This window comes from Ornithorhynchus anatinus, chromosome 12 (assembly GCF_004115215.2).
Source record: "Ornithorhynchus anatinus isolate Pmale09 chromosome 12, mOrnAna1.pri.v4, whole genome shotgun sequence".
Taxonomy (NCBI): domain Eukaryota; kingdom Metazoa; phylum Chordata; class Mammalia; order Monotremata; family Ornithorhynchidae; genus Ornithorhynchus; species Ornithorhynchus anatinus.
In genome coordinates this window covers 54,796,171-54,823,069 of record NC_041739.1, presented here as the reverse complement: position 1 = coordinate 54,823,069, position 26,899 = coordinate 54,796,171, and the positions used below count along the sequence as shown (strand labels likewise).

The window sequence follows — 26,899 nt, the reverse complement described above, 5'->3', positions numbered from 1 at the left end:
CTTGCTCTAAGCAGTGGAATGTTTGGACAGCGGTCATTAAAAACCAATAAAGATCTTTTCTTTCCCAGCTGCAGAATGGTAGGAAAGGAAGAGGAATTAGAGCTAAGAAGCAGCATGGCTTAGCAGAAAGGACCACGGGGCTGGGAGTCGGAGGACCTGATGGAGTCAAGCACTTAGTACAGTGCTCTGCGCCTAGTAAACACTCAATAAATACCATTGATTGATTGGGTTTTAATCCTGGCTGTGCCAACTGGTTGCTGTGGGGAGCAAGGTTCTCCACCATGATCACAGGAGCACGTACTTAATCTAGTTTTTCATTAATGGAGGGTAGCCCTGTGGCCTAGGTAAGAGCACGGGCGTGGGAGTCAGAGGTTGTGGGTTCTAATCCCAGCTCTGCCCCTTGTCTGCTGAGTGACCTTGGATATGTCACTTAACTTCTTGACCTAAGTAACCTCATCTGTAAAATGGGGATTGAGACTGTGAGGCCCATGTGGGACAGGGACTGCGTCCAACGTGATTACCTCGTATCTACCCCAGGACTTAGAACAGTGCTTGGTGCATAATAAGCACTTAAACACCGTGATTATTATTATTAATAATAATAATAATAATAAAGCAAGTGAGAGGGCTAGTGAAGTTCTCACATCTCCCCACCAATGGACTGGAATTCACAGTGTCCCACCCATCCCTACCCCCAGCCCTAGGGGTGCTCTACAATGTCCTCTAGACTGTAAGCTTGTCATGGGCAGGGAATATGTCTGTTATTTTGTTATATCGTATTCTCCCAAGTGCTCAGCTCAGTGCTCTGCACACAGTAAGCGCCTGATAAATATGATTGACTGACTGTAACGTGAAGACGATGGGGAGAGGCCTGTTGGGTTGGTCTTGCCAGTGATCACGTCCTCTGCTCCAACCTGTCGGGAGTCCAGTTTGCTGGACAGGAGAGGTCGTGGCTGGGGGAAGCGATTCCAAATGGGGGGGGGGTCTCTCATACTGGACAGAAGGAGTTGTGGCCAGGGGAAGTGATCCCAAATGAGGCTCACGGTGGGGTAGTGCTGACTGGAGGAGATGGGGCAGCAATCCATCACTTGACGGGTGGGCCTGGGGCCGGAGCTGACAGGAAGGGAGCCAGTCCCCAAGAGAACAGCCCAGCTGCCCGGCACTGGCTGTACTCGACGTCGGCAAGCTTGACATTGGAGGATTTTTCGATCTCCTGGTGCCGGTGCTGGGTGCGCCCAGTGACAGTCCACGAGTTTCGCCCAGTGACAGTCCACAAATTCCCTCTCTTGGTCGTTCAAGGACCAATCTCCCTTTCTGTCTCCCAGATGAACTGACCTCCCTTCTGGCCCCGGCGACTCACGATGGCATTCACGAAGAGGGCCAGCAGCTGCCACAACAGGTAGGACTCGAACCCGCGGCGGGGAGGCGGCCACTTCCTGTTCCTCCAGCAGCCCTCCAGGGGCTGGGGCTGGGGTGGGTTTACTGCAGTTGTCAAAGGGCAGTTTGCAGATCTGAGAGTGAAAGCTTTTCAAGGTGGCCTTTGAGAATGATGAGTGTGCTTCCCGACAATCAATCATATTTATTGGGCACTTACTGTGTGCAGAGCATTGTACTAAGCCCTCGGGAGAGTACAGTATAACAGAATTGGTAGACTTGCTCCCTGCTCACAAGGATCTTATAGTCTAGAGGGTAGGGGGTTTTTTGGGGGGGGGGGGTGGGAGGGGAAGGTTTTTGTTGAGCCCTTACTATGCGCCAGACACTATACTATGTGCTGGGGTAGATACAAGCTAATCAGGTTGGACTAAGTCCTCATCCCATATGAGGCACTCAGTCTTAATCCCCATTTTACAGATGAGGGAACAGAGGCCCAGAGAACTGAAGTGACTTACCCAAAGCCACAGAGCAGACAAGTGGCCAAGCCAGGATTAGAATCCTGGTCCTTCTGACTCCCAGGGCGGGTTTTATCCATTAGGCCATGCTGCTTCTCAATCCAGAGGGGAAATATTTGTATATTTGGTATGTATACATCTTCCAAAGGGAGCTATATTGGAGGAATGGGGAGGAGAGGGGGCAGAAGGAGGGGTTTTGGGGGGCTGGGGGGGAGCATCCATGCCACCTGGGTGGTTGTAAATCTGTCCCCATCATTGCACTCTGTTCTGGGATGAGAATGTCGACTCTGGGAGGGCAAAGGCCAGCTCCACGCTTGATGTGACATCTGACCCAAAGCCCTGAGAGGTGGCCCCCTAACTCACTCTTCAGGCTGGTAGCCGTTACCATTTAGTCATGCTGAAGTGGGTGGAGAGAGGGACGATGTGGGGGTTTGTTTATTCATTTCATCTCTGGCTCTTCCCTCCGCTCTCCACTTGTTGGTATCCTGTTCTTTTTGGTTTGTTTTTTATGACGTTTGTTGAAGCGCTTACTCTGTGCCAGGCACTATGCTAGGCGCTGAGGTAGGTACAGATTAATCAGGTTGGGCACAGTCCATATTCCATGTGGGGCCTCACAGACTTAATCCCCATTTTTCAGTTGAGGTCCCTGAGGCCGAGAGAGGTGAAGTGACTTGCCCAAGGTCACACAGCAGACACGTGGCGGAGCCGGGATTAGAACCCAGGTCCTTCTGACTCCCAGTCCTGTCCTCTATCCACTAGGCCATGCCTCCTGAAGAAGACTTCCCAGAGGCTTGGTCTCCTTCCCAGAAGCCGAGGCAGAGGAAAGTGATTTCCTCTTCATTGCATTGTTTTGTACTTAGGCAGGCAACCTGAAGCAAATCAAGGAATCAAGAATCGGGTGGTAGAATAAATTCAGTTGGGTTTTCTAGCACATTTCTTTCTTGGGCAAGTCATTTCACTTCTCTGAGCCTCAGTTACCTCAGTTGTAAAATGGGGATTAGGACTGTGAGCCCTGTGTGGGACAGAGGCTGTGTCCAACCTGTTTACCTTGTATCTACCCCACCTGGCACATAGGGAGCACTATTAAAAAAACAAAAGTATAAAAACAAAAACCAACCACTTAACTGACTTCAAGTATCAGTGAAGGGCCTGGGTTGGGCCTCCAGGGGCAGCTGTTCACTTGTGGGATGAGCAAACCCATCAAACTAATGACTGTGAATTGCTCTAGTTCCAGTAATAATAGGGTTTATTGGCTGCCCACTTACCGAAGTGCTAGGGAAAGTACAATATAAGCACAAGATATGTTCCCTGCCCACAGGGAGTTTACACTCTAATTAGGGGAGGGGAGGAGAGGTGCGGGTAGGAAGACAGATTTTGAAAAATCACAAATGATGGAATTAGAATAAATAATTGAAGGTATGGTGTGGCCTAGTGAACAGAGCACTTAATAAATACGATTGACTGACTCTACTAAGCGCTTGGGAGACTACAATATAACAAGTCACAATTTCTTAATTGAAGCAGCATGGCTTAGTAGTAAGAACATGGGCTTGGGAGTCAGAAGTCATGGGTTCTAATACTGGCTCTGCCACGTATCAGCTGTGTGATTTTGGGCAAGTCACTTAACTTCTCTGTGCCTCAGTTACCTCATCTGTAATATGGGGATTAAGACAATGAGCCCCACGTGGGACAACTTGATTACCTGGCATCTTCAGCACTTAGAACAGTGGTTGGCACATAGTAAGCACTTAACAAGTACCATCATTATTATTATTCTCAGTGCCTCAGTTTCCTCAACTGTAAATGGGGAGTCAATACCTGTTCTCCCTCCTGCTTAGACTAGTTAGCCCAATGAGGGAAAGGGACTGTGGCTGAGCTGTTTAACCTATATCTGCCCCAGTGCTTAGAACAGTGCTCGACACATAGTAAACACTTAAATATCATATTAAGAAAATGGCAGAGTAAGGATTTGAACCCAGGTCTAAGGCCCATGCATGGCTCAGTAGAAAGAGCCCGGGCTTGGTCAGAGGTCATGGGTTCTAATCCCGGCTCCGCCACTTGTCAGCTGTGTGACCTTGGGCAAACAATTTAACTTCTCTGTGCCTCAGTTACCTCATCTGTAAAATGCGGGTTAAGACTGAGCCCCAGGTGGGACAATCTGATTACCTTGTACCCCCTCCCCAGCAGCGCTTACGTAGGACAACTTGATTACCATGTATCTACCCCAGCGCTTAGAACAGTGCTCTGCACATAGTAAGCGCTTAACAAATACCAACATTATTAGTATTTCCATTAGACCACCCTGCTTCTCCCTCTGTTCAAAAAGAAAGCTGCCCCCGGGGGACTCAGTATCGTTGCTCACTGTGGGGAGGGAATGTGTTTGTTTCCTGTTGTATTGTACTCTCCCAGGTGCTTAGTATAGTGCTCTGCACACTGTAAGCGCTCCATAAATGGGATGGAGTGAAAGAGAACCTCCAGCCTCCTTGGTCCTACCCCTTTTCTGGCCCCTTGCCATTTGGGTAGCACGCTCAGGAACCTTTGGGGAAGGTGGGAAAGGTATGTCCAGTCTGTGGCAGGCAGGCCCCCTTTTATACATTGGAAGCCAATCAAATGGAAATACACTTGTGGCCATCCTCAATCTCATTTCCGGAGCTCACGGATCCGTCAGGGAAGACTGATGGATGAATCCCTTGCCTGTGGGGGTGGAAGGGAGGGAGGAGGGAGAGCTGATTCCCTTGCTCGGAAGGCCTTTTGACCTCTCCGCTTCTCCTCCCCCAGTATAATCTCTCCCAGTCTCTCCATCTCCCTTTGTAGGGGAAGCTGTCATATTGTGTGGGTCCCAGGGCTCAACATGTTTCTTTGTAATGGAATGCTTGCTAATGAAGTGCTAACACCTCTCCTTCTGGAGAAGGTGGTCAACTGCCCTTGGAGGCATATTCCTGACAGGAGATTGGATGGCTGGTTTTTGCTTTTTTATGGTATTTAAGTGCTTACTATGTGTCAGGCATTGTACTAAGTGCTGGGGTAGATATGAGATTAATTGGGTGGGACACAGTCCCTGTCCCACACGGGGTTCACAGTCTTAATCCCCATTTTACAGATAAGAGAATGGAGGCACAGAGAATAATAATAACAATATTATTCATTCATTCGTTCAAACGTATTTATTGAGCGCTTATTGTGTGCAAAGGACTGTAGAAAGGGCTTGGAAGAGTACAATACTACGATAAACAGGCACGGTGAGTTTACGGTCTACGGGTGGGGGACAGACATTAATATAAATAAATTCCAGATGTGTACGTAAGTGCTGTGGGGTTGGGAGGGAGGAAGAACGAAGGGAGCAGTAAGCGCTCAATAAATGCGATTGAATGAATGAATGAATCCCCATTTTACAGATGAGGTGACTGAGGCACAGAGAAGTTAAATAATTTACCCAAGATCACACAGCAGATGTGAAAGACTTCTGACTCCCAGACGTGTGATCTACTCATTAAGCCACTCTGCTTTTCAAAATGTTAAATGGCTTTTAGTGTAATTTGGGTTTCCCCTTCCTTCTTCAGGAGCATTTTTTTCTAAGTTCCCTCGTCAGTGATTCAGCTTTGGGGTTATACCAAGTTTGGATAGCAGATGCTCAGTGCAGCTGCCAAAAAAATCAGTCAATTACTCGATATCATATTCTTGCTGAAAATTTGATTATTCTTGTGTAAAGTGTTATGGCGTCTGCTGTCCAGAGAGCTTGGGCTTCATCAGACAGCCCCTTTTAAAGGAGATGGGGTCGTGCCGGGATAGCCTTTGGAAACCACCATTCCAGGCGTTTGCATTTCAGAAATGCTCCTGGTTGAAAAAATAGCACTGATGTGGGCTTGTATTTAATTCATTAACATCAGTCTCTTGAGTCCCCTTGGGTGCATTTGACAGTACTAGACCCTGAACCACTTAATCCATGGTATTTATTGAGCACCTATTATGTGGAGAGCACTGTACCAACCATTAGGGGTGGAAGATACAATCCCTCGCAATCAATCACTGGTATTGAGCCCTTACTTGGAACAGAGCACTGTACTAAGCGTTTGGGAGAGTACAGTGCAGCAGAATTAGCAGATACATTCCCGGCCTGTAATGAGTTTACAGTCTAGGGGGAAGATAGACATTAATATAAATGTTATATATGTATATAATTTGAAGATATATATAATTTAAATATATATATATATGCACATATATATTTACTATGGGGTTGTGATGGGGGGAGCAAATATCAAATGTCCAAAGTAATTATAATGGTGTTTTTTGAATGCCACTGTATGCAGAGCGCTATATTAAGTGCTTGGCAGAGTACAGTATAGCAGACTGAATTAGCAGACATATTCCCTCTCCATTACAAGCTTTCAGTCTAGAGGGGGAGACAGACATGAATATGAACAAATAAGTAATTTACAGAATTTAAAAATATGTACATAGGTACTGTGGGGTTGGGGATGGGGTGAATCTCAAATGCCCTAAGGTCATTTGGGCAAAAGGAAGAGAATGCTGAGGGAGAGAGGAATGACACTCTCCTGCAGCGTGGCTCAGTGGAAAGAGCACGGGCTTTGGAGTCAGGGCTCATGAGTTCGAATCCCAGCTCTGCCACTTGTCGGCTGTGTGACTGTGGGCAAGTCACTTCACTTCTCTGTGCCTCAGTTCCCTCATCTGTAAAATGGGGATTAAGACTGTGAGCCCCACGTGGGACGACCTGATTCCCCTATGTCTACCCCAGCGCTTAGAACAGTGCTCGGCACATAGTAAGCGCTTAACAAATACCAACATTATTATTATTATTATCCTGCAGTGTTAAGCCCAAGCAATATCACTGGGTCAGAGCCGCTGTCCAGCTGGCCCAGGATCCTGTCTCTGACCTTGGGCCTGAAGGATGCTTGAAGGAAAAATGTGGTGATTGTCCTCCTGATCCTCCACCCAGCCGTTGTTTCCAGCTATGGGGGCAAAGCCAAGTGAAGCAGAGTGGTCTAATGGTTAGAGCCCGGGCTTGCGAGTCAGAAGGACCTGAGTTGTCAGAAGGACCTGAGTTCTAATCCCGGCTCCACCACTTGTCTGTCGTGTGACCTGGGACAAGTCACTTCACTTCTCTGGGCTTCTGTTACCTCATTTGTAAAATGGGGATTGAGAGTGTGAGTCTTCTGTGGGACAGGGACTGTCTGACCTTATTAGCTTGTATCTTAGCATTTATTATGGTGCCTGGCACATAGTAAGTGCTCAACAAATACCATTTAAAGAAAAAAAAAATACTGTTCTCCCTAACAGATTTGTGAGCCGAATGAATGGCTCGGAGATCTGTCAAGCATCCCAGGTGGAGTTTAGAAGGTCTTGCCCTTCAGGAGATTTTTCAGGTCTGCTCACCCACCCTCCAAACCTCAGTGTTCTCATTTTGACTCCTTTAAACCACCACACTCAATGTGAAAAGCACCTCCTGGGGTCTTGCATGTTTTTCCAGCAGATTTGTCTGTGTCTGTTTATTGTTTTATTGTAATAATAACGTTGATGATGGTGTTTAAGTACTTACTATGTGCCAGGTACTGTATTAAGCACTGGGTAAGCAAATCAAGTTGGACCCAATCCCTGTCCCATGTGGGGTTCACAGTCTCAATCCCCATTTTACAGATGAGATAAATCAGGCACAGAAAAGTGAAGTGACTTGCCCAAGGTCACTCAGCAGACAAGTGGCGGGGCCGGGATTAGAATCCATGACCTTCTGACTCCCAGGCCCGGGGCCTATATTTTAATCTCCCAAACAGTACAGTGATCTGCACCCAATAAATGAAGCACTTAGAGAAGCAGCATGGCTCAGTGGAAAGAGCAAAGTGGTTTAGGAGTCAGAGGTCATGAGGTCTAATCCCGGCTCTGCCACCTGGCAGCTGTGTGATTCTGGGCAAGTCAGTTCACTTCTCGGTGCCTCAGTGACTCATCTGGAAAATGGGGATGAAGACTGTGAGCCTCACGTGGGACAACCTGATTACCCTGTATCTCCCCCAGTGCTTAGAACGGTCCTTGGCACATAGTAAGCACTTAACAAATGCCAACATTATTATTATTATTATTAACAAATACCAACATAAGTGCTCAGTAAATATGATTGACTGCTGACTTCACTAGGAAGCGAATTTTGAGAAAAATGGGATCATATTTGAGATTTGATCAGATCAGAGGTGAGAAGCAGCTTGACCAGTGGATAGAGCATGGGCCTGGGAGCCAGGAGGACCTGGGTTCTTATTTCAGATCTGCCACTTGTTTGCTGTGTGACCTCAGGCAAGTCACTTCTCTGGACCTCCCGTCCCTCATTACTTCTCACAGTCTCTAAGCTTGTTGTGGGCAGAGAATGTGTTTTGTTATATTGTGCTCTCCCAAGCTTTGCACACAGTAAGCACTCAATAAAAACAGTTGACTGACTTTAAAATGGGAATTAAGACTGTGAACCCCATGTGGGATGGGGATGATGTCCAACCCAATCACCTTGTATCTACCCCAGCACTTGGTTCAGTATCTGGCACATAGTAAACACCTAACAAATATCTTTAAAAAAAAAAAGAGTAGAGGGACCAGGATGAAATCCTTTGAGCGGGAGAGAAAGAAACCTGGAAGTTGAGCAGAAGAGGGTAAGGATAAAAGATGGGGAGAAGTGACATATGACACTGCCCATTCAACTCCCTCACCTGGAATGACCTCCCTGCTCCTCTCAGCCAAGCCATGTCTTTTCCACCCAATTCTACTAAAAGATCTCACCTCCCCCACAAAGCCTCCCCAGATTAGTAATAATAATAGTTATGGAATTTTAGATGCTAAAATTAGCACTATGGTAGATACAATACAGTCGGATCAGACAGGGCCTGATCCCACACAGAGTTACAGTCTAAGGGGGAGGAAGAAAATGTGTCAAGCCGATTGTACGTGAGGAAACTTGAGGCACAGAGAAATTAACTGTCATGCCCAAGGTCACATAGCTGGCAGGTGGTGGAGCCCAGGTGAAAACTCAAGTCTCCTAATTCCCAGGCCTGTGCTGCTTCCCTTGTCAGACTCCTTGTGGGAAGTAGCATTAGCCTAATAAAGAGAGCACAGGCCTGGGAGTCAGAGGATCTGTGTTCTAAATGTGGCTTTTCCACCTGCCGGTTGTGGGACCTGGGGTAGATCACTTCACTTCCATGTGCCTCAGTTACCTCACCTGGAAAATGGGGATTAATCAATTCATCTTATTTACTGAGTACTTACCGTATGTGGAGCACCGTACTAAGTGCTTGGGTGAGTAAAGTTTAACGGACATATTCCCTACCCAAGCAAGTTTACAGTCTAGAGGGGGATTAAGACTGTGAGCCCCATATGGGACATGGACTGTATCCAACCTGATTTACAGTATATCTACCTTAGTGCATAATACAGTGCCTGGTACATAGTAAGCACTTACAGAATACAATAAATAATAATAAGACTCCGTTACTATTTGATCATCTTGTATTTATCTTGTATCTACCCCAGCCCTTAGCACAGTGTGTGAAACTCCGTAAATGCTTACTAAATACTAGGATTATTGGAAATAGATGGTCTGGCAGGTAAAGGATCCAGTAGATGATATTCGAATTTGAGGGCAGGGCTCACTTTGCATATTCAAAGGCTGTAATTGAAGTAGTTGGAATCACAATGGACTCTGGCCCTTTTCATATCCAAGTGTTGAGGAGTCCCCAGTGGCTGTCAGTGGGGCTGCTAGACTCATTACTTGTAAACAAAGCCAAGGGGCGGACTCTCTTTCAGAAATTTTAATTAAAAGAAAACAGTGTTTCCTCTAGGGTGAGGGGTCCCTTTTAATCTGTTGCTCTAAATCTCCCTGGCAGAGGACGTCATTGCGGTTTCCCAGCTCACAGCTGTGAGCTTCCAGTTTTTCCTTTTTTTTTTCTTATGGTATTTGTTAAGCACCTACTCTGTTCATTCAGTTAATTCAGTCCTATTTACTGAGCGCTTACTGTGTGCAGAGTACTGTGCTAAGCACTTGGAAAGTACAGTGCAGCAACGAGTAGAGACTATTGCTGCCCACAACGGGCTCACAGTCTTAAAGAGAGGGAGACAGGCATCAAAACAAGTAAACAGGCATCAATAGCATCAATATAAATAAGTAGAATTATAGATATATACAGATCATTGATATAAATAAATAGAATGATAAATATGTATATATGTGCATGTGTGCTTTTGTGGGGGTAGAGCAAAGGGAGCGAGTTGGGGCGATGGGGAGGTGAGGAAGAGCAGAGGAAAAGGGGGGTTTAGTCTGGGAAGGACTCCTGGAGGAGGAGCCTTCAGCAGGGCTTTGAAGGAGGGGAGTGTGATTGTTTGGTAGATTTGAGGAAGGAGGGCAATTCAAGGCTAGAGGTAGGGTGTGGGCCAGGGGTCGAAGGCAGGACAGCTCTGTTGCCAAATTGTACATTTCAAGCGTTTAATACAGTGCTCTGCACACAGTAAGTGCTCAATAAATACGATTGAATGAATGAAAGAATGAATGAATGACAGGCGAGAATGAGGTACAGTGAGAAATTTAGCACCAGAGGAGCAGATTTTGCTGGGATGTAGGAGAGAAGGGAGGTGAGGTAAGAAGGGGCAAGATGATGGAGAACTTTGACCAGACCTTTTACTAAGCTTTGGGGTAGATGCAGGCTAATCGGGTTGGGCACAGTCCATGGCCCACATGGGCTCACTGTCTAAATCCCTATTTTACAATGAGGTAACAGCCGTAGAGAATTATTATTATTATTATTATGGTACTTGTTAAGCACTTACTTTGTGCCAAGCACTGTTCTAAGCACTGGGGTCGATAGACGATAATCAGGTTGGACACAGTCCCTGTCCCACCGGGGTCTCATACTCTTAATCTCCATTTTGTAGGTGAGGTCACCCAGCAGAAAAGTGGCAGAAATAGTATTAGAACCCAGGTCCTGGTGACTCAGAAGCCCATGCTTCAGAGGTACGAGCAAAGGGAGCAAGTCAGGGTGATGCAGAAGGGAGTGGGAGAAGAGGAAAGTGGGATTTAGGGAAGGCCTCTTGGAAATGTGCCTTCAGTAAGGCTTTGGAGGTGGGGAGAGTCATTGTTGGATTTGAGGAGAGAGGGCATTGCAAGACATGGGCAAGGGATCGGAGGCAAGGTAGATGATCGAGGCACAATGAGAAGGATAGCATTAGAGGAGCAAGGTGTGTGGGCTAGGTTATAGTAGATTAGCAAGGTGAAGTAGGAGGGGGCTAGGTGATTGAGTGCTTCAAAGCCAGTGATGAGTTTTTGTTCAATGTGGAGGTGGACGGTCAACCACTGGAGTTTTTTGAAGAATGGGGTGACACGTCCTGAAAGTTTATGTAGAAAAATGATCTTGGGCAGCAGAGGGAAGTGTGGACTGGAGTGGAAAGAGACAGGAAGCTGGGAGGTCAGCAAGGAGGCTGATGCAGTAATCCAAGAGGGTTAGGATGAGTAGCAGTTTGGATGGAGGGGAAAGGGGGGATTTTAGCCATGTCGTGAAAGTGGGACCGACATGATTTAGTGTCCACTCCACTGTGTCATCATCCATTAGGTCAGCTATTGTTGAGTAGGTCGCTTGGGGGAGTTTTTTTCTCCACTTTTTGGTGAAAACCAAGGGGAGGGCACAAACGAGAAATGAAAACTAAAACCAAAAATAACAGCCCCGAAAACATCCCAGCTATTCAACACATGTCTGGACCGACTGAAACCAGAAAATGCAGGAGTATCAGCGATGTGACCTTGGGCAAGAGACTTGACTTCTCTGTGCCTTAGTTTCCTCATCTGCTCCCCCCCACCCGCCTTTAGATTGTGAGCCCCATATGTCTGATCTGATTGTACTGCATCTATTGTATTGTATGCCCCACTTCTAGATTGTGAGCTTGTTGTGGGCAGGGAACATGTCATCGACCACTCTCTTATACTGTACTCTCCCAAGTGCTAAGTACAGTACTCAGTGCACAGTAAATGCTATTGATTGATTGGTCTAGCTAAGTGTGTAAGTATAGTACGAGACCTACTATGCACTTAATAAATGACAAGGTTATTAGATTAGATTAGACTGTAAACCCGTCATTGGGCAGGGATTGTCTCTATCTGTTGCCGAATTGTACATTCCAAGCACTTAGTACAGTGCTCTGCACATAGTAAGTGCTCAATAAATACTATTGAATGAATGACAGTGTTATAATCATCATCAGAGTAGGACAGCATGGCCTAGGGGAAAGAGCATAGGCCTGGGAGTTAGGGGATATGGGTCTAATCTCAGCTTTGCCAATTGCTTGTTCTGTGACCGTGGGCAAGTCACTTAAATTCTCTATGCCTCAGTTTCCTCAACCGTAAAATGAGGATTAAACACCTGATCTCCCTCCTACTTAGACTGTGAGCCTCATGCAGGGCAGGGACTGCCTATCTTGATTAACTTGTATTTACCCCCAGGCTTACAGCAGTGTTTGTCGTCTAGTTCACACTTATAATGATGTAAATAATATGGTTTTTTTAATAGTATTTGTTAACCATTTTCTATGTGCCAGGCACTGTACTAAGCACTGGTTAGATGCAGGATAGGTTGGACACAGTCCTTGTCCCACATGGGGCGCTCAGTCTTAATCCCCATTTTACAGATGAGGTAACTGAGGTCCAGAGAAATGAAGTAACTTGCCCAAGATCACATAGCAGATGAGTGGCAGAGCCGGGATTAGAACCCAGGCTTTCCGATTCCCAGGCCCGTGCTCTTTCCACTGAGCCCTTCCTGCGTACAAAGCACTGTATTCCTCAATGGCATTTATTTAGCATTTTGGGCAGAACACTGTACTAAGCACTTGGGAGAGTACAGTACAACAGATTTAGCAGATGGTTCCCTGCCCCTAGCCTTTCTGCAGGCCAGAGCAATTAGTTGTTTTAAGGGGTTAGAAAAATGATGACCAATCTGATCATCAGCCAATGCCCTTGTTGCTGTTATGGTATTTAAGCACTTACTATGTGTCAAGCGCTGTTCTAAGCTCTAGGATCGATACAAATTGGACCCAATTCCTGTTCCATATGGAGCTCACAGTCTAAATAGGAGAGTGAACAGATCTTGAATCCCCATTATACAGTTGAGGAAACTGAGGCACAGAAGTTGAATCACTTGCTCAAGGTCCCACAGCAAGTGATTATGAGAAGGTGTGTGATGGTGGAGGTGACCACTTGTCGATAGGGAAGGGGCGAGGGGGTTCCCAGAGAGATGCTGAAACGATAAAAGCTCTGACACAGCAACCCAACGGCCAGGAAGCCAAAACACAGTAATGGCGGTAAATAAATCCTGGCTCTCAGCCTTGTGGCTCTTGTCTGACCCAACACAGGAAGTCCATGGCTGAAAATATTTCCAGCTTCTACACCGGAACTTGGCCAGAACCCGTTGTCCGTTGCTTTTTTCAGTTGAGAGGGTAGATGACCGAGCTACTTGTTGGTGCTGTCTGGAACTTACTTTCTCTTCAAATCCCCCAGCCTTGAATTCTCCCTATCATCAAAGCCATCCGGAAATCCTACCTTCTCCAGGAGATTTATCGGGATTAATCTCTTCTTTTCCTGTCAGGTCACTCTAACAACTGTCCTTAGCACCTCCTTTAACATTTATGTTTTAATGCTTAGCTTAGCACTTAGTTGTAGCTCCCTTTCCTAAAACATTATTCTGTGTCCAACATGATTTGCTTGTATCCACCCCGGTGCTTAGTACAGTGCCTGGCGCACAGAAATGCACTTAACAAACACTAGAATGATCATCTTTATTATTATAATAATTGGCTTTAAGACATGCAATCAGCTCTCTGCCCCACATTTTTCTCACTCCTCCTCCACTTCACCCCAACTTGCCTGCTTCTCCCATACTACACCCCATCTCTCCTGCTTCGTTTCAATCAAGCCAGCCTCGTCTCTGTCACCTCTCACTTCCCTCCTCCTGCTGTAATTAAATGCTTACTATGAGCTAAGCTCTGAGTAGTTAAATTGGGGCACAGTCTATGGGAGAAGGACAAATATTTTTTTAAAGGGATTTAAATGCCTGTGGTGGATTCAAGCTAATCAGATTGGACACAGGCCACGTCCCACATGGGGCTCCCAGTTTCAATCCCCATTTGACAGATGAGGTAACTGAGACACAGAGAAGTGAACCGATTAGCGCAACGTCAGACAACACACAGTGGAGCCCGAATTAGAATGCAGGTCCCCTTGACTCCCATGCCTGTGTTCTATCCACTAGGACATGCTGCTTCCATCAATCATATTTTTTGAGCACTTACTGTGTGCAGACCACTGTACTAAGCGTTTGGGAAAGTACAGCACAACAGTATAACCCACACGGTCCCTGCCCACAACAAGCTTACAGTCTAGAGGGGGAGGTAGATGTTAATATAAATAAATTGCAGATATATGCATAGGTGCTGTGGAGCTGAGGTGGGATGGTGAATAAAGGGAGCAAGTCAGAATGAAGTAGAAGGGAGTGGGAAAACGGGAAAGGAGGCTTTAGATAGGGAATGCCTCTAGGAGAAGATGTGCCTTCAATAAGGCTTTGAATTTGGAGAGAGTAATTGTCTGTCAGGTATGAAAAAGGCTGGTATTCCAGGCCTGAGGTTGTGAGCAAGAGGTCGGCGGCAAGTTATATGAGATCGAGGTAAAGTGAGTAGGTTGGCATTAGAGGAGCGAAGTTTGTGGGTTGGGTTGTAGCGGGAGAGTAGTGAGGCGAGGAAGGAGAGGGCAAGACGACTGACTGTTTCAAAGCCGATAGTAAAAAGTTTCCTCTGTTTGTGGAGGTGAATGGGAAACTACTGGAAGATCTTGAACGTTTTTGTATAAAAATGATCTGGGTAACAGAGTGAAGTATGGGCTGGAGTGAGGAGAGACAGGAGGTAGGGAGGTCAGCAAAGAAGCTGATACAGTAATCAAGGCAGAAAAGGGTAAGTGCTTCGATTAACATGGTAGCCACAAAAACCTTGTACTCTGCCCTTCCCAGGTTATGGTCTTGAACTAATCAGTGTTTTTCTCACAACCCTCCTTTTCCTCAAGAAGAAATGCACAGGGTAAGTGCTCAATAAATACCACTGATTGATTGGTCTGTGTACAAGCAGCATGGCATAGTGGATCGAGCATGGGTCTGTGCGTCAGAAGGCCATGGTTCTAATCCTGGATCTGCCACTTGTCTGCTTTGTGACCTTGGGCAAGTCGCTTCACTTCTCTGGACCTTCCCTCATCTGTAAAATGAGGATTGAGATTGTGAGTGCCATTTAGGACAGGGACTATGTCCAACCTGATTTGCTTGCATCCATCAAAGCGCTTAGAACAGTGCCTGTCACATAGTAAACGCTTAACAAATGCCACAGTTATTACCAGTGTGTGTGCAGAGTGGTAGAGTTGGTGTGTATACACAGTAGGCCCTCAGTAACTACGATTAACTGATTGATTAATTAATTGATTCTGATGGGTGAGATCTCTGCAGATCCCAGAGAAGCTCGATTTTGGTGGGATTTGTGGTTCCACATGAAGGGTAGCCAACCAAAAGTCTCTTCTGCAAAGCGTGCCGCTCCCCAAACCTCCTAAAGTCTAACCTTATTCCCTGGCAGCATTAAGCACTGCCCCCTCATGATCCAAATGATTTAATTCTCCTATCACCATGGATTCCATAGAAGAAATCCTTGGATCTGAAAAAATTGGGCTCAGATAGTTTTCCAATCTGGATTCACAGTGGAGAGCTGTTGGCCCCATGGCTTCCCAGTTTGGATAAGCTGACCTTACCTCTGCTCTTTCTGCCTTAATTCAGCTCCCCTTACTGACCAGACTCCTGGTATGGCTCTAAGTGTCCACCTTGCTGGGGCTGGGGGCAGTGGCAGTGGGGGTGGTTGCCACAGGGGGTGTCTGGCTGGGTTGTTTTTGACCCCCTCAGCTGGAAGGACCAAACCTCCAGCCTGATTATCTGGAGTCTCGGCAGCAAGATTTGACAGCTTCTGAACAGGGCTGAAAAGCCCCCCAAATGGGGTCTCTGACCTACGAGATTTTCAGGCCCACCTGCCCCTCTCATCCCCCATTCCACCTGCCTTCATTTCAGCATTTTCCCCTTTGCTCCCTCACAACTTGGAATGAAAAGTGGGTTTCTCAGGTCACGTCTGTTCATTTGTTTTATGACAGCAGCCTAGTAGAAGTGGTGGGGGACCTTAGCTCCCTTCAAAGATGCTAATATAAAAGCAGATGCAATGCTAATACTTAAGAGGGACATTGGGAACAGATGCTTTTTTTCTTCTTCCTGAGGAAAAGGAAGGGTGTGAGAAAAACATTGATTAGTTCAAGACCATAACCTGGAAAGGGCAGAGTCCAAGGTTTTTGTGGAAACATGATCTCAGCCCCATCAGTGCCAGTGCTGGCTAAAAATAAAAAGCTCACCCATTCTGCACTACCTCACCACCCCAGGATCCTCAGGCCATAGCAAGAGAGGGTCTTGTAGGGTGGGAGGGGGGTTGGGGGGACACTGGAGCCGGGGGGGGGGGTGCTCTTTGTTATGAATGGGTTGGGATGGTTGTACGCTGGAATCTCTGTAGCACGTCTGGGATTGGGGCATGGAGGCTGGGTGGGATTGGGAACTGACTCTCAGGGAGGAAGAGAAGAGGAGGAGAGAGAAAGAGAGGAAGTAGAAGGCTCACTCACTCCAGACACCCCCTCCCACCCAAAGAGACTCCACAAGTCCTTCACCACAAAAACCAGAGTCCTGGCTCACCCATGTCCTGCCTCTGGCCTCATATCCGACAGGCAATTACTCTCCCCTACTTTGAAACCTTATTGAAGGCACATCTCTACCAAGAGGCCTTCCCTGACTCAGCCTTCCTTTTCTCTTTTCCCGCTCCTTATTGCTTTTCCCTAACTTGCTCCCTTCATTTATTTCCCCTCCTAGCACCACAGCACGTGTCCATGTCTGTAACTTTATATTAATGTCTATCTCCCCCTCTAGACTGTAAGCTCGTTGTAAGCAGGTAATGTGTCTGTTTTATTGTTATATTGTATTCTCCCAAGCGCTTAGTACAATGTTCTGCACACAGTAATTGCTCAATAAATATGATTCACTGACTGACTGATTTTTTCAAACCCAGAGAGGTAGCAGTAAAGCCTTTTTAAGGCCTCTCCCTGCATGTGAGTTTCAAGGAACCTGAATTATGGGAGTAAATGGGCGCCGGGGCTATAAAGCACTCCGGTTTCAGAGACAGGTTCATTCTTTCTAGTCCCTGGAGTACTGTAGCCTAAATTATCGCTTCCACTGCCATCCGGGAGCGCGGAAGATTAGAATCCCTCCCCGGAATGAAGGATTTACTTCCTTCTTAATGGAAGGAGCAAGCTCAAGAGGGAATGAATTAGGCAGAGTACCTATTACCTATGAGCCAGTGGACAATGCCATACCGTGAAGGGCTTTCCTTTAAAATGGACCGAGGGACAGTTTTTCCTGAAATTATGGTTTCCCGGTCAGAAGGAACTGGTCCGTGTAGCGGACCATCGATCCTTTAAGGAGATCGATCCTTTCAGGGGGATTTCTCCATCCTGAGAGTTCTGTATTTTTTTTCCCTTTTGTTCTGCAGCCTTGGAGATGTGTAAGTTTAGGTACTCCTCATTTTGGGGGCATTGGGGTTGGAATCAGGGGGATTACTGGAATTATCCTGAATGAGAAGTGATCGTGGTAAAACTCGTCACCCAGATTTCTATGTAAATGAAAGGGAGCTGGGAGACCCTGCTTTAGCAGAGCATAATAATGATGATAGTAGTGGTATTGTGGTATGAAGGCAATTGTGGGCAGGGATTGTCACTATTGTTGTGTTATTCTTTCCCAAGTGCTTAGTAGAGTGCTCTGCACAATAACTGAATGAATAAAATACCAAAATAAATAAATAAACAAAGATTGCTCAGAGGTTGAGGAAAGCCTAACTAAGGGCTTGTGGGGGTACCAGCCTTATCAACCCTGATTGAGCTCTGACTCTGGGTAGAGATCAAGGCCGTAGTAAGCACTTAACAAATAGCACAATTATTATTATTACTTTCCTAAGCTCTTAGTACAGTGTTCTGCACATTGTAAGCCCTCAATAAATAACTGATTGACTGTAAAGGAGGGAAGGTTTGAGTCAAGAGAGGGAGAGGACCTCTGAGCAGTCTTTTGTTTATTTATTTTGGTATTTTATTCATTCAGTCGTTGTGTAGAGCACTTTACTAAACGCTTGGGAAAAAATGCAACAATAAATAGTGACAATCCCTGCCCACAATGAGCTGGAATGCGGGGGAGACAGACACAAATACAAATAAATAAAATTACAGATACAGGGAGCAAGTTAGTGTGATGCAGAAGGGAGTGGAAGATGAAGAAAAGTGGGGCTTCGTCTGGGAAGGCCTCTTGGAGGAGATGTGTCTTCAGAAAGACTTTGCAGGGAGGAGAGTAATTGTCTAGGGGATTTGAGGAGGGAGGGCGTTCCAGGCCAGAGGTGGGATGTTGGCCAGGGGTCGGTGGCGAGACAGGCGAGATCGGGGCACAGTGAGAAGGTGGAGGAACGAAGTGGAGGAACAAAGTGTGCAGGCTGGGTTGTAGGAGAGAAGCGAGGTGAGGTAATAGGGGGCAAGATGATGGAGTGCTTTAAAGCCAATGATGTGGAGCTTTTGTTTGATACAGAGGTGGATAGGCAACCACTGGAGATTTTTGAGTAGGGTTGTGGCATGTCCTGAACATTTTTGTAGAAAGATGATCCGGGCAGCGGCGTAAAGAATGGAGTGGAGTGAGGAGAGACAGGAGGTTGGGAGATCAACAAGGACTCTTGCCTCCCCACTCGCAGTCTCTGTACACCTGGGCGTACATGCCCTCATGAATCTGTTATATGTTAGATGTCTGTGACTCATGCATCCTGTCTCACCCCTCAGACTGCAAACTCCCTTACAGAAGGGGATTTAATTTGCACAGCAGAACAGAGGACTCTAAGGTAGGTGAAAAACATTAGCAGGGCGACATGGGGCAGAGAGTACATTGTTTGGTATGTAATGCTGGCTGGAATTTTTGTTGGAATTTTAATGATTCTCAATTGGCTGAAAATGGGGTCCCTGAAGTCTACTGAACGCTAGTGTTAAGGCAGATTTTCAACTTATTTAACTCTTGGTCAGCTTAGTTTTTTGAGGTTTTTTTTTTTTTGAGTTATGTGTGTGTTTGGCAGGGGTGGGATTGGGGAAGAAGTACTTTTTCATCGTAAATTTACCCATCTGGTTAACGGGTGTCATTTGGTAAATAGACAGTTGAAGTTTCAGTTCATCTCTAGGGTGGCTGCGTATCAGGTGCAGGGGAAATCAGAGATGCATCTGCATTTTGCGAAACGTGGTATCAACTGATGGTGTTGGCGATAAATTACAAGTGCCACCAGGATGGGTGTTCTTTTTTTTTTTTTTCCAATTAACTGGTAGATGGAGGCGAGCAGGTTAAAAAAAAGTGCAACGCAATATTCCAATGAGAGGAACTTAACATATGTGTTTTAAAGATTGAAGTTCACCTATTCTTTGTTCTGTTTTATTTGAATGAATCGAAGAAATGTGGTGTATTGCATTTTTAGAGAACATGGACTAGTGCAAGCCTTAGAATGGGAGCCGCATATGCCCAGCTTGATTCAACAATGCTCCCTCTCTGGACCATAGGTGGTTGTGGGCCAGGCACATGTCTAGCAACTCTGTTGTGTTTGTGCCTGTCAACTCCTTTGTATTGTACTCTCCCAAGTGCTTAGTTCAGTGCTCTGCATGCAGTAAGTGCTCAATAAATATCATTGATCGATTAGTGGTTTCTTACCAGGAAAAATTATGCTGCTGTTTTAGTAATTTGCTACATGAGATCCTATCCGATGAGAGAAGTTCTGGAAAAGATAAAGTTGCAAGGAGTCCTGGAGGGCCTCTGAGATCTTGGAAAGACAGTTTGGGGTGCCTCCAGAAATGGGGAACATTTGAATTGAGTATTTCTGAAAGAGAGTTGAGGTGTAATTCCACTGTTATTTGGGTGAAAAGGGCTTGGGAGTCAGAGATTGTGGGTTCGAATCCCGGCTCTGCCACTTAGCTGTATGACTTTGGGCAAATCACTTCACTTCTCTGTGCCTCAGTTACCTCATCTGTAAATTGGGGATGAAGTCTGTGAGCCTCATATGAGACAACCTGATTACGTATCTTCCCCAGCGCTTAGAACATGCTCTGCACATAGCAAGTGCTTAACAAACACCGACTTTTTTTTTTAAAACTTATCTGGACCTCAGTTACCATCTATAAAATGGGGATTAAGACTGTGAGTCCCATCTGGGACAACCTGATGACCTTGTATCTACCCCAGTGCTTAGAACAGTGCTTGGCACATAGTAAGCGCTTAACAAATACCATCCTCATCCTCATCATCATTTCTGTACATATCTTATTCACCACACTATTTAAGCACTTAACTCATCTACATATCCATTTTTCTCTTCTTCTGTCTCACTAGACCATATGACTAGACTCTTTGAGGGCAGAGATCCAAATGTTCTAACCCTCCCAAAGGGCAGAGATCCAAATGTTCTAACCCTCCCAATTGCTTAGTATAGTACTAAGTAAGCGCCCCTAATAGGTGTTCAATTAACACCATTAATGAATTGATTTGATCTGATTCTATTGTATCAACCCCAGCACTTAGCACAGTGCTTGGCACCTAGTAAGAGCTTAACAAATACAATTATAATTGTGATTATTATTGTGAGCCCAACCTCATTTGAACAGGAGCTGTTTTGGGTCCAACTTTTTTGAATAATCATAATAATGGTCTTTGTTATGTGCTTTCTTTATGCCGAGCATTGTACGAATCACTGGAGCACTGTACTAAGCACTGGTATCTACCCCAGGGCTTAGCAGAGGCTTCTGGCACATAGTAAATGTGTCAAAGGTTATTGAGAAATAACCTAATTATTATTATTATTAGTGAACTGTACTACATTGTAAACTCAGAATGTGATGTTGCTCTTAGTGCTCTGCACACGGTAAGCGCTCAATAAATATGATTGAATGAATTTGGCCCAGAATAAACCATTTCTTAAAATTGGGGATAAAGAAATAGTAGGTTTTATTGTCCTTTCTTTTCTCATAAATTTTAAATGGAAACCTGGAACACTTTCCAATAAATGAATACCCTGTTCTATTCTTACACTTTTCTTCGGATAAGGATGAGCATGTGATAAACCATATAATCAAAATGCATTTAACAGTATTATATGTGTAATGTGAACTTGCTCTGTTAGCATCTTGAATGGTCATGAATTATGTATTTATATACTTCCCGATGAAGTTACTAAATGATGGAAATAATAGTGCTTGTTTTTAGAATCTAAATAGTCCAGGAAGAAAATAGAGCCAATTTGCCCACGATTTTGAGACGCTTACCTCCAAGAGGCAGGTGAGGGAAGCTTGCATTTTCTAGGAGGTGACTGTGTGTTTCCAGATCATTTGACAGTTGTGGCCTCATTGACCTCAGGAATTATTTATGGATGGGGACAGGGGACTTGTGCTGCTGGGGTTGGGTCAGCTGGAGAATTTTAAGAGAGTGGACTGGCACTCTCTTGGTATTGATTGGCATGTGACCTTCAAGGCTTATTACAAGGGATATAGTGGCATCGGCACAGCTAGCTTGAGTTCGGTACTATAGGCATCTTTGCCCACAGTTCTCTGTCTTTAACCTCCTCCCTCTCAGAAGGAAAACAATCCAGTTGTCTTTTCAAAGTACTAACAGCAGAAGACAAAAGCAGTTTGTGTTTACATTTTTTTATTTGTTAAGCCCTTACTATGTCCCAGACACTGTACTAAGCGCTGGGATAGATACAAACGAATCAGGTTGGATACAGTCCCTGTAGTAATAATAAAAATTGTTATATTCGTTAAGTGCTTACTCTGTGCCAGACACTATAGTAAACGCGGGGGTGCAAGATAATCAATCAGGCTAGACACAGTACCTGTCCCACATGGGGCTCACAGTCTTAACCCCCATTGTACAGATGAGGGAAATGAAGCACAGAGAAGCAGTCAAACATTTGTATTTATTGAGTGCTTACTGTTTGAAGGGCACTGTACTAAGCGTTGGGAGAGTACAACACAACAATATAACAGACACATTCCCTACCTGCACCAAGCTTACAGCCTAGAGGGAGAAACAGACATTAGTATAAATAAATTATGGGTTTGTACATAAGTGCTGTGGGGCTGGGGGTGGTGGGTGGTGAATAAAGGAAGCAAGTCAGAGTGAAGTAAAAGGGAGTAGGGAAAAAAGTAAACGAGGGCTTAGGGAAGGCCTCTTAGAGAAGATGTGCTTTGAATAAGGCTTTGAAGGTGGGGAGAGTAATTGTCTGTTGGATATGAAAAAGAGGGTGTTGCAGACCAGAGAAAGGATGTAGACATGGGCGTGGGCGAGATAGATGAGATCGAGGTACCGTGAGTAGGTTGGCATTAGAGGGGTGAAGTGTGTTGGCTGGGTTGTAGTAGGAGAGTAGTGAGGTGTGAGACAGGAAGGATGGTAGTGCTGTCTACAGTGATGGGAAAGTCAGGGAAAGGACAGGGTTTGGGTGGAAACATAAGGAGTCCTGGTTTTGACATATTGAATTTGAGATGATAGCAGAACATTCAAGTAGTGGTGCCCGGAAGGCAGGAGGGGAAATGTGAACCTGCAGAAAGGGAGAGAGATCAGGGCTGGAGATGTAGATTTGGGTATCATCCGCATAGAGGAGTTAAGTGCAGACAAGAGGCCAAGCTGGGATTAGAACCCAGGTCCTTCTGATTCCCAGGCCTATGCATCATCCATTGAGCAATGCTACCTACAGCCTATTATGTGGTGTGTAACCCTCCTCCCCTAGTCATTGTTACAATCATCAGTGAAGTTTACTGAGTGCTGCAATAGGAACTTCCCTGCCTGCGGGGAGTTTCCAATCTAATGGGGGAGATAGGAAATGGAGAATGGAAAATAGATAAAAGTGGGCAAATGATAGAAATGATTCACAGAAGGAAAAAGAAGCCAATAAATGTGTAAAGTGCCCATTACACTAGGGTGGCATGCTCCCCAAGGTTTGGGGCTTAATTAGGGAATACTTCATGGAGGAGTAGAAGGCTTTTTAGATGGGCTTTGGAGGGAAGAGGTCTGGAGAAACAGAGGGAGGAAGGTGTGGAACAATGAGTTTAGGTTTAGGTTTAAGGTTAAGACGGATAGTTTCAACCCCCTGGGATTTTAGCATCTCTAAATGGCAGCTCTCACTTTACTAAAGGGTTTTCCCTACTTGTCTTAGAAGCAATATGAGGTTTTGTGTGTGATAAATTGCCAGTTTTAAAAGAATGATGGTTTTTGCACAAATAAATTTAGATGGGCAATTGGCCAAGATTCTATTTAGGACAAGAAAGAAAGAAACCTTATGGAACACCCAGAAAATGTGGGTTTTATTCCTGGTTTGTGGTCTCTCTGTAAATCCTAGGGCAAAGCACTTGACCTTTATGAGCCTTAGTTTCCTCAGCTGTTAATGGGGCCATCTCCCCCAGCGATGAGGCCAGGGGTGTAATTGTAAAGCATTTTGTGCGAAGTGTTACATAAATGCTTAATGGCCGCGGGTCATCATCACCTGATAAATCTCCCTGATAAATGCAAGTGAATCTTGGTTAAGGCAGTAAAATGATTTGAAATTGCATGTGTTAGGAAACCAATCTAGTAGAATGGCGGGTGGGGGGGGATTTGAATCTCCTGTTTTTTATTTCCTTTGGGTACACACTGCTCCCAGTAAGAACTTAAGGGTACAGAATGTAGAATAATTTTATAACACTGTCAGATACATATATGAGTTAGTAATTAAGAATCTCCTTTAAACCTGTGATCCACTCTCAGTATCTTGGAATTACATCTTTAAATTATCTGGTGTTGTCTGTGTTCAAAGAAGATGCCATCAATGGCGAAATTGACCCGTGGGCTCTTGTGACTGAGGAGAATTATGTGGGATCCACAGTTAGATGTTGCACAGAGCGCCCAAAAATTGCTGTGCAGTATTTTTGGATGCTTACAGGGATCGTTTTTCCACAAAAAGGTTCAGGTCATGTCACCCCACTCCTCAAAAAATTCCAGTGGTTGCCCACCCACCTCCACATTAAACAAAAACTCCTCACCATTGGCTTTAAAGCACTTCACCACCTTGCCCCCTCCTACCTCACCTCACTACTGTCCTTCTACAAGTCAGCTCATATACTCTAGTGCTAACCTCTCGCCTGTCTTGCCATCTGGCCCATGTCCTACCTCTGGAAAGCCCTCCCCACTCAAATCCACCAGACCCTTACCTCCCCACCCCCCCAACCTTATTGAAGGCACATTTCCTCCAAGAGGCCTTCCCAGATTAGACCTCACCTTTCCTCTTCCACTCCTTTCTGCATCACCCTGCCTTGTTCCCTTTATTGTTCCCCTCTCCCAGCCCCACAGCACTTATGAACATATCTTTTATTTATTTATATGTATTGAGGTCTGTCTGTTGGCTTTAGACTGTAAGATCACTGTGGGCAGGGAATGTGTCTGTGTTTTGTTGTATTGAACTTTCCCAAGGGCTTAAGACAGTACTGTGCACACAATAAGGGCTCACTAAGTACGACTGAATGAATACAAAGCTTGCCACTGTGTGGGGATTGACTTTTCTTGAGTTTTCTGCTTTATAGGTAAAAGATCAATCAATGGGATTTATTGAGCACTTGCTGTGTGCACTCTACTAAGCACTTGTGAGAGTACAATATAATAGAGTTGGTAGGTTCATTCCCTGCCCAGCTGGTCTGAGCACCATGTAGTAGTGTATCCCACCCCTGGATAAATGGGATGAACATTTCCACATGGAAGGAAAAGACAGAATGCTTCAATTCCTTAGGGGTATGTGGCTTGCTGTCTTTATTTTGCCTTTTGTTCTGTCAATAATTTTTATCAGAATTGAGGTCTAGTGAAAACTCTCAGTTTATGCCTTGTAAGGCAGTGTCTAATTCATCAGTGAACTCAGCCTCAAACAATGGCATATACTGAGCACTTACCATGCCCAGAGCAGTGTACTAAGCATTTGGAAAAGTACAGTATAACAGAGTTGATAGACTAGATCCCTGTCAACAAAGAGCTTTCATTCTATATGGGGAAAGACATTAAAGTAGATTAGGGAGCATGGAAATAGAAAATATGAATATTTAGATAAATATTGTGGGGCCAGGGTGAGTATCAAAATCCTAATCCCAAGAATCTTTAGTGTAGAAAATTATTAAAATGCCATTTGAGGCAGTGTGGCCTTAATGGAAAGTGTATGGGATTGGGAGTAAGCCTAAACCCTCATTTCCCCTATGCCCTCTCCCTTCTGTGTCACCTTTGCTCTTGGATTTTTACCCGTTATTCTTCTCAGCCCCACAGCACTTTTGTACATATCTGTAATTCATTTTAATGTCTCTCTCCCCCTCTAGACTGTAAGGTCCTTGTGGGCAGGGAATAGATCTACCAACTCTGTTGTATTCTTCCTGAGTCACTTAGTCCAATGCTCCGCTCCCAGTAAATATGATTGATTGATGGATCCGAGCTCTCCCTGCTGAATGACCTTGGGCAAGTCACTTAATCCCTCTGGGCCCCTTTCCTCTTCTATAAAATGGGGGTGCTATAACCTGCTCTCCCCCTAACTCAGACTGTGAACGTTTTATAGGGCAGGAACTATGATCTGATTATCTTGTACTAGTGGTGGGCACCAAGAACATGCTTAATAAATGCCATTCTTTTTATTATTGCCTGAGATTATGACTGTCAGAATTAGTTTATCTACCAGGTACAGCTCATCAGCACTGTTACCGGGTATGTAATGTGTTTAAAATGTCCTAGCAGTCCACTGATCAGCCCTAACTCAATTCTCCTCTTGCTCCTTCTCCATTTGAAGAGCTGGTTTTAAAATCTCTCTGCTTGTCTCTGTAGACTTCAGTTTCCACTTGGGTTCTCAGCAACCATCCTTGAGTTGCCAAGATTTTTATAACATTAAATTAGGCTCATTAGTGAAATTAGTAATGATACTTATTGAGCACCTACTGAGTCTCCATCTAGACTGTAAGTTCCTTTGTGGGGAGAGGATGTGTTTACCAACTCAATTATATTGTACTCTCCCGAGTGCTTAGTACAGTGATTTGCACACAGTAAGCATTCAATAAGTATCACTGATTAATTGAGTGCAGTGCACTGTACTAGGCTTTTGGGAATCATTTGTGCTCTGCTCATAAAGCTTACCATCTAAGGGAAGAGATGGATGTACAGGGAGTGGGAGCAGCAGGAAGAATAAGCAGAGAAGGAGTAGAGCAAAAATGTTAAGATGGAATATTAGAGTGAATAATTGAATGTACAACAGAATGTACAAATACGCCCAAATGTTGAGGATGGGTTTGAATACAGAAGCCATGGAGTAACTGCTGAGATGTTACAATAGGGGATGGGAATTAACCTGTGAGGACTTCCTGAAGGGCTGGGATTTCATGAGGATTTAGAAGATGCTGAAGGCTGAGATGGTGAATTTTTGTGGGGAGAGGGAGAGATCCAGGCGAGAAGCAGGGTGAACCAGGGGTCAAAGATGAATCTGAGAAACAGCATGGCTTAGTGGAAAAAGCACTGCCCTGGGAGTCAGAGGACCTGGGTTCCCTAGCTCTGCCACTTTTCTGCCATGTGACCTTGAGCAAGTTACTTAATTTCTCTGTGCCTCAGTTATTTCATTGGTAAAATGGGGGTTAAGACTGTGAACCCCAAGTGGTACATAGACTCAGTCCAAACTGATTATCTAGTATCTATCCCAGTCTTTAGTATCCCAGCTCTGCCGCTTGTCAGCTGGGTGACTTTGGGCAAGTCACTTCACTTCTCTGTGCCTCAGTTCCCTCATCTGTAAAATGGGGATTGAAACTGTGAACCCCATGTGGGACAACCTGATCA

General features: G+C 45.1%; 1 protein-coding gene across 5 annotated transcripts in view; it reads left to right on the top strand.

Moving 5' to 3' along the window:
* Positions 1 to 1,319: 1,319 nt before the first annotated feature.
* AFF1 (AF4/FMR2 family member 1) overlaps positions 1,320 to 26,899 on the top strand; it is a 164,008-nt gene continuing 138,428 nt past the window's right edge. For all 5 annotated transcript variants that reach the window (XM_029076489.2, XM_029076488.2, XM_029076487.2 and 2 more), the window contains exon 1: positions 1,320 to 1,399. In XM_029076489.2, coding sequence (XP_028932322.1) covers positions 1,362 to 1,399 — 38 coding nt within the window. In that variant the 5' untranslated portion in view covers positions 1,320 to 1,361. The remainder of the gene's footprint in view (positions 1,400 to 26,899) is intronic.